Source organism: Nicotiana attenuata, unplaced genomic scaffold (assembly GCF_001879085.1).
Source record: "Nicotiana attenuata strain UT unplaced genomic scaffold, NIATTr2, whole genome shotgun sequence".
Taxonomy (NCBI): domain Eukaryota; kingdom Viridiplantae; phylum Streptophyta; class Magnoliopsida; order Solanales; family Solanaceae; genus Nicotiana; species Nicotiana attenuata.
In genome coordinates, this window is record NW_017671853.1 from 127,397 (window position 1) to 136,032 (window position 8,636).

At 33.8% G+C, this 8,636-nt stretch overlaps 1 protein-coding gene across 1 annotated transcript; it reads left to right on the plus strand.

Moving 5' to 3' along the window:
* The first annotated feature begins 280 nt into the window (after window positions 1-280).
* LOC109210557 lies at window positions 281-3,797 on the plus strand. Its single transcript, XM_019373985.1, has 2 exons — window positions 281-385; window positions 3,364-3,797. Exon 2 carries the CDS (start codon window positions 3,384-3,386, stop codon window positions 3,615-3,617), a length of 234 nt encoding a protein of 77 aa, XP_019229530.1. The 5' UTR covers window positions 281-385; window positions 3,364-3,383; the 3' UTR covers window positions 3,618-3,797.
* Window positions 3,798-8,636: the final 4,839 nt, after the last annotated feature.

Genomic DNA, 8,636 nt, shown 5'->3' on the forward strand with positions numbered 1-8,636 from the left:
GGGAGAGAGAAACGTGGGATATATGGACACCTTTAATTAAGGAGTAAAAAACTGCCAATTAATTATACCTCTAAATTAATTATGGTATATAAATGATAATTTGGTATGCTGAAATATAATTAACTCAAACCTTAAACATTGAGGATAATAAGGTTTCATATGTGGTATAGGAAGGTAAAAATCCCATTTTTTTCAATCACCACTTTCACCATAATAATCCAAAAAGAAGACGAAAAAAAAAAAGTGGTTGAGATCCGACCCGGATACTGATCGGACCTGAAAACGCTGCAAACAAAATTGTGGCAGGCATTACTCTGTCGCTTTGTAGAGGATTTTGCTATTCTGTTTTGTTCATCTAGCGAGCGAAACTCCATTAACCTCCGCGGTAAGTTCATTTTGCTTTTCTCTCTCTGCCTTCTGATATGTAAAATACCATCTTGTTCCTTCGTTATACACTATTCTCTCCTGTAATTTCCAAAAATTCAGTTCCGCTCAGTATGTTTTTCGACGTATTGTGCTACTATATCTGATTGGGTGATTGAAACTGGAGTTAATTTTAGATGACTGCAATCTTGATTAACACACTAAAGTCCATATTTATCACTTTGTTTGTGTTTTCAAGACTGCCCTTGTCACCAATTTCTAGTACATAATACATATTGAGTTTGTGAAATGCAGTCAATGGAGGGTAGCTGGTGTTTGGCCTAATCTTGAAAAGCAATGAGTGAAATTAATGTTTATTAGTAAGAGTAAGAGATATAGATTGGAATATAGAGAGTTGTAATGAGGGAAAAAGCTAGTACTTTGTTTTTCTATTAAGTGTGTTCGGTATAAAGGGAAATGATTTCCATGAATATAGTGGTCTACTCACTTCTTTTCGTTGTTTGTTCGGTGAGTGAAAAATATTTATTAAAAGATTGAAAATAACATCTTCAGATTGGATTGAATTTTATCGAGTATTAGAAATTGATAATAATGTCTAAGTTCTGGTTGGAGCAAGTGATATAGAGCAAGAGTTGAAATAGTTATAAAAGAAAAATGACTTCTCTCATCTTCCCCCTATTGATGGGAAGTGTTTTCCTTGAAAAAAAAATTTGGTAACCAAATACCAAAAAATGACTTCTTCAGTATCATACAACTTTGAGGTAAACAGTTTTGGCATGACTTCTTCGGTATTTTCCATCATACCACTTTGAGGTAAGCAGTTTTGACATTTTGGATAACTAGTTGTGGGAAAATGATTTTAATCATTACCGAACAATGCCTTTTCATAAGCAGACTTTTCAAGGACTCACTATCAAGAATCTACTTTTTTTTTTTTTTGGTTTTGTGTTAATGATGATCAGAGGTAGTTTTTAATTGGTTATAACTTATAAGATTATCGGTTTGGTGAGAATGTTGTCAGCTTACCAGTTCTATGCTCTTCTCTTTCCTATTCTCGTAGTTTATACTTTTTTGCACGCCCTAACACAGTGAAATAGAGATGGACCTTAGTCTTGAATGTGCACCAAGGAGCTTCTGAGATGGTATTATACTGTTACAGCTTCAAAGAGAGTTCAGAATAGTATACTCACTTTCTGTTGTTTCCATAGATGTTAGTTACAGGTCATAGTTCAGCTATTCAAAAAGCTTAATTAGTACATTTTTCTCTAAGTTCTTTCATCATACAGCTTGTTACCCTTCTTTTAAACTTCCGAGATAATTCAGCTTGTTATTGATATTGTGACGTCCTTTCTGGATGCTTGGATTATCCCCGAGTTTGGTACTCCTATTTACTAATGTAAGTTTTAGTGATAAGCCCTTGTGTCATGGACACACAAAACCTTATAAATGTGAATGTTTCAGTCAAGATAAAAAGAAAGAAAGTATTGGATTTGAAATTAAATAGCACTATTAATAATTCTAAAAGAGTACTTATGTAAATTAGGGCATATATGCAATTGGAGAATCTGTTGGTCTAAGAAGCTTTTTGTGACTTAAATCTTCTGAATCTGTGGGTTCATACTAATGAAAGCTCTAATAAGTGTGTTTTGAACAACTCCTGAGTCCTAACATTGATTGTGTTATATATTTGTTAGACTGAGCGGGACAGAATAGTGCAGTCACTTGAAGCCTTATTGGCTATCACCAGGGGCGGATTTAGGGGGGCGGAAGGGCCCGTACCCCCTTCGCCGAAAAATTACACCGTATATATAAGGCAAAATATATTTTTTAACTCTATATATTAAGTTTTGAATCCCGTTGACATAGTCCAAAAGTGTAGCTTAGTGGTCAAGGGGGTTCAAAACATTTGTAAAGTCACAGGTTCAATTCTCACTAGCTACAATCTTTTTTAACTTTTTTATTTTTGAACCCCCTTGGCGGAGATCCTGCCTCCGCCACTGGCTATCACCAATCATCTCATACCTTTTATGGTATTTCTTTGCATGTTTCCCATCTTCTGGTTCTTGTCAAATTGTTACTTTATACTTGTTTGTCTCCCCTTTGGATTTTTTGGCATGTTAATTGTAAATCCATTTGCAATATTCCTCAACTTGAAACAGAGACTAGCTTATAAAGAAACATTTGAATAATTCTGCAATAGATTATAAAGAATCATGTCACTTGAAGAACTCCTTTTTTTAGATAAAATTTGGGTGGTGGAAGAAGACTGTATAATGAAAAATTGCATGTATATTTACTCCACAGCAAGAATTAAAAACTTTTAACAAATTCTCTGAACTATGCAACTGGTGCCCAAGCTATGAAGTAACTCAGATTTTAGGGAAAGGTACATGCAGGAACCAATTGACCGCCAACCAATCCAAGATGGTATTTGGAAGCCTGTCTTGCTCTTCGTTTTACGCGATTAGTCTGTTAGACTGAGCGCTGTATATGCATGACCAAGTTTTTCTTCAAAAGTCATTGCAACATAGCCAGTACAGAAGTGCTGATTGCTGAAAGTATAATAGAGTGACTGTTGTCACATGGTCTCGATTCGTATTGGTCAATTATCCTGCTTAGAGAAATCTATGCGGATTGTCTTGCACTTTTGCTGAATCTCTGAACTGGGTTAGTTTTCCAGGGTTGTAAAATTTAAGCATTTGGGTCCTTTAAGCCCTATATTTCTTACGTTAAGAAAAAGAAAGTTGGTATTGACTTTCTATACTGCTCTTGAAAGTGTTGAGAGAGCTCCTTTGGGATGTTTAGATGCTCATTGTTCCGTGTCTTCAGCTTTGTTGAGATGCCCTATCCTTCTTTCTATTTTCCTTTAATGTTTGTTAGAACTTCCAAAGTAGTGTTTATTTGTAACGTGTGCAACTTGGATACACAGAACATCGTTGTTTTCTCAGCACATTGTCTCTTGTTTGCATCGGTCATCAGGTTCTTGAAGTTGACCGGTCATGGGAAATAAGGCAGCAAAACCGGAGAGAGATGAGGTGCTTTTGAAGATTGTCCCTCCTATAGATCAAGCATATGCTCGATGGCTTGCTCGAGACCTTGAAAGAATTTATGGCTTCGCCCCAAGAAACCCTCGTGCTGTAAAGCCACCTGATCATTACATAGAATACATGCGCTTAAACGGATGGTTGGATGTCAACTTAGATGACCCCGACCTAGCTCGTTTATTTAAATAATCAATCAACTGCAATAGCATGTATAAACTTGAGCAAGTAGGAACCTTGGTTTCAAGTTGATGCTTATTAATGGGATTCAGATATTAAGCAGTGGTATCAAATGCAACTGCAATGTACTTTAAACTGAAGCTATCGAGAAGTATTACCATTTAAAGTTTCTTTCTTTTCTGTTTTGTTTTACATGTTAGTCTTTGGTAGAACTGTAAATTGCTTTCATGATATCCATTGTCTGTATTTTAATTGAATACACTTAATCAACTGCAGGAGAATATCTGTGACTTTATAAGTGTATAGTCTGTTTTCCTTTCCAACTTACCATAACTACATTGAAAAGGGAAATTTTAACCGAAAAAGGGATAAAGAAAGAGAAGTAAAAGCCTATAAGCCTCGTTTGTGGTTGAATGTTAACTCACTTCTATAATTGAGGTAGCATCTCCTTTCCCGTTTCCCATCTCTCACGCGCCTGGGCCCTGGCCCTTGATGGTGAATAAAAACGCAAGTTAAAATACAAAAAATGTATATTTACCGGGAGTATGCAATGTATGTTTAATGTATAATCACTGTAAATCTATGTATAATAAACATATACACTAACTATATACTGAGTTATACAATAATCATACATCGAACATTAACGAATACCTCCATCTCTTTCCTTTCTTCTTCCACTAAAATCAGCAAGACGCACATCATTTTCATTCTCCTAAATCACTTAGCCCCACCGCTCATAACAGTGCATTGTACTTTTTCCGAATATTGTTTATATCATGACCAATTTATAGAAATAGAAATCTTCACTTCAACGTGAAGTAAGATTGAGCGAGAACGAGGGAATTAAGGGAGAGAGAAACCGAATATTATTTGCTTTGTATATTTTCAGATGGGTACTGTGTCTCTTACAATCCCTAAAATCAAGTGATTTCAAATCACAATCCCTACATTTAGGACTAACTTGTTAATTAGCTTAACTGGCTAAAAATAGTATAAAAAAAATGTGTACGGTGTTTAAAATGAGTTGTAAAAAAAAATAAAATACGTATTTTGCCTCCTATAGTAAATTATTACACCATATTTATTATAAACTAAAACAATTTCAAAATATTGTTACTTATAGCTATCATTTCTATTTTACAATAAAATAAGTATTTATTTTATACCCTATCATGGAGGCGTGAAATACGTCAGTTATGTTCTTTCTCTCTCTATCAGCAAGATTCTTAATCCTCTCCTCCCTCAAATCTCTCTTCCTTTTTCATCAAGGCAGTTGTCATAGCAATCATTTTTGATAGCCATGGTGGACTTTCTAAAGCAAAGAGAATATATCCGAAGCAAAGAGGGAGTAGACGAACGAATCTGGCATGCCTATGGATTGAACTCTTGGAAAATCTGAAGCAGAGTCGTTGCAGCCATTTATTTATATTAACATTTTTGCTTTTCTTTCCTTACAAGTCATAATAAATCCAATTATAAAGAGACTCGAAGTCCTAAACCTTCAATTTCGATTGAAGAAACGAATATATATCAAACTCTGCATCTTGAGAAAAAGGAGAAGTAATACATACTAGTACTCCTAGTAGAAGTAGAAGGATTGAAAGACGCAGAAGCAACAATAGAACAGGATGAAAAATCAAGCAAACCTCACCGCCGATCCACAAAGAGAAGCACTCATCAACACATTAAGTGAAGGAACTTTTACATTCCTATTCCATATAGGAAACTATTGTTGACATCCAATTTTGTCCCTCCTTTCTTCCAAACTATTTCTTTAAGCTTCTAATATTACTAATAATTTAAGATTAATTATTTTACCGTTGTTATCCCAAAATAGACCTAATTAGTATTATTATTTTCATTATTGTTATTATTATTATTTATATTATTTTAATATTATTATTATCGTCTTTTGCGAAAAGTATATCACTTTCGCTCATATAATCAGATAGTAGTATTTATTTTAATTCTATACTTTACAATATTTTACTCTTTATTTTACAAGTAGTTAATAGTTAATGTGCAAAATTAAATGCTAGCAAATTATAAATTTTGATAAGGCGAGTCGAACAATTTAAAGTAGTTATTTAGATTGCATGAGTATTTAAGAGATTCTAATAAGAAGTAGAAGCACAAAGAAATACCCAAGAAGAAAGGAGGCTAGAAGCTCAAATAGTACATTCTCAATCACTTAGCCCAACCCCATAAATAGCCCAAATCATAGATCTATTACCACCAGCCCACTTACTCTACTCTGTGCCATGTCAGCTCCACATAAGCTCCACATAACTACCATGTCAGTGAACTATGCGCCAACAGTAAGAAACACACGCCAAACTCACGCTTGCACACTAAGGCACACGCTACCACAGCCAAACATTTCATTGTTCATTCTCTATCCTCTTTTCTCTATGGCAGAGCTTTCCCTTGTCTTCATAGTTATTTTTGGCTTGCTATTCAATTATCTTTCAGTCATGGCAGATCATTGCCATTTCATATTTGGGTAAGAGTCTTTGTCATCAAGATCCATAGCGTTTTTCTTCAACAGAAAAGACCAAAATCTTTTGAAAATCTCCATTGCAAAGATTCGATTTCAAACGGCTATTTTGGAGCCCTAAAATTCACAATCCCGCCTAAGAACTTTAACCCTAGTTTGCCTCTATAAATACTCGCATTTGGGGAGAGTTTGAGGACAAGCTGGAAACCGCCGCTCACCCCCCTCACATCTGCCTCCTTGCCTTCTCTTTACGGGAATCTCCTCCATCGAAAGACCTCTCAGCTAAGCTATTTTCTGACACTCACTTTCATCTCTCAAAACATTGGAATTTTCTTTTAATCTCTTGCTCTCTGTCACACTCGACTTTATTAGAAGAGGGGTAGATCTGAAATGGCCTCCAAAGCTTTAGTTCACTGCTCAAAAATAGGTCAGTTTTCATTCTATCTTTCAATTCTTTTTATTATGATATAATACTTGAATCATGCTGTTTGTTTTATGTTTGTAAGAAGCCATGTCTTATAAGAACTTAAAATCTAGAAATATCATCAAGTCAGGATTTATGTGTAGATATCCGCGAGTCCTCCTTATGTTTGAGTTCTAAAAATCTTACACTAGATATCCCGAGAATAAGTATTCAATTTCTTTTATGTGATCTTTAGCGTCGTTTATCTTTATGATGTGAATTAGTGTTCATCACTTTAGTTAGTAGAGATCATGTTCGAGAGGAAGTCGATTCTACTTTAGTTATGTTAATACCTGTTCGGAAAGTATTTTACCATGTTAATCCTAATCTGAGTGCTACGAACTGTCTAATAATGACACTATTAGAAATCATGTTTCAGGTATCCACACTAAGAGTATTGTCGTTGCTGAAGTTTTGTTTATGTGCCATCTTAGGAATCTTGGCTATAATAAATATATCTTCCCTCTCCGTTAGCTTGTGATGATATGCGTTTGTTTGGCCCTTTTTGAATGTTAAGTTTGAGCTCATGTTTTCTCAAAAAACATGTCAACATAATTTTAAAATATCTTATAATGTAATCGACTTTAGCTAGCAAAATACCTGCTATTATAAAGTGCTGATGTGTACCCACATGTCCTTTATAAGCGTCGGCAGTTTTGCTAATTTAAATTGTGACCTTCAAGAGAGTTTACAACCATAGGCTTTAAGATTTTACTAAAAAAAGAGATACAAATGTGTATTTTGGTTTAGACATTACTAGAGAACTTGTTTCTATTAATGTAAGTTGGCTTTCTGATAGTCACATATATATATATATATATATATATATATATTATTAATGAGAGGCATTGATCTGTGTTCATTACCGGGCTCATTATCACTTGGAATATATCCCCGTAGAATATTTAATCCTCTGTAACACTTGTTCTTTGGCCTTCTTAAAAGTATAAAAGCAGAAGTTTGGGTTCTGAAATTTTGTACTCTTCTAAAAGGTTTATAGGAATTCGAGAGTGTAAAATCTATTGGTGTGGTTCAACTGTGTCTTCACGTGAAATTATTCGTTGCAAGTTAATAGTTTGATTTGCATTCCTGCTTCTTTCTATGTTTCATGCACCTCTAAGAGTAACGTTCTCTTCTAATTCTGTTTTTCTTATCTCTTTTTGCATATGCACTTGGAGCAAACCTGGAGTCTTAATGCAAGACTTAACTCCACCACCATCACATGGAGTCATTGCATACCATATCTCATAGATGCACCGGATAGCAAGAAAACAAGCGAATCGGTTGGGGTCGCCTATGGCAACTTTTGTTTTACTTACTCTACCTGTTTGTTGTGATTTGCTTTATTTGAACCTATGATTGATGATTAATTTTATCATTTAAAATTACAGCTTTAGTTTTGGCAATGTATTTAAAGACTTAAAAGGATACAATCTCAACATTTTGTGGGTTAGTATTTTTCATATGAGACGTAAGGAAGAAAACTGTTTTTCTCCGCATCACATCTTAATAACTACTAGTGTACCCGCGCGACACGCGGTCAGTATTAAAAAATATTAATTAAATTAAATTATGATAGGGCTTGTTTGATCCTATTAGATTGTATTAATAAAATTCAATTGTCATCTTACTGTTGAAATATTTTTTTTATTTTAAATTTTATTCTATTGTTCTTAATAAATTAATGAACAAAATCTCTGTTAAACTAACGGGACTTATACAGAGAGCGTATTGAATAACTTTTTTGTTATCTATTTTTATTTATTATATCATCTAATATTTAATAAAAAGTTTTATTAGCATATTACTTTATTAAATATTTTTCTCTGAAAGTTTTTTATGTCTTTATTTTTATTTTATTTATTTTAAAATAATTTTAAAACTTCAACTTGAAACTAATCCCCAACTTGAATGGGTAGTTTTTCTTCTCTTTCTTTCGTTTTTTTCATAGCTAATTTTTTTTTTGCTTTTTTATTTTAAGATAATTTATATACTCCAACTTGAAACTACTCCCACCCAATTTGAATGGGTAGTTATTTTTTATATATTTATTTTTCGTTTTTTAATT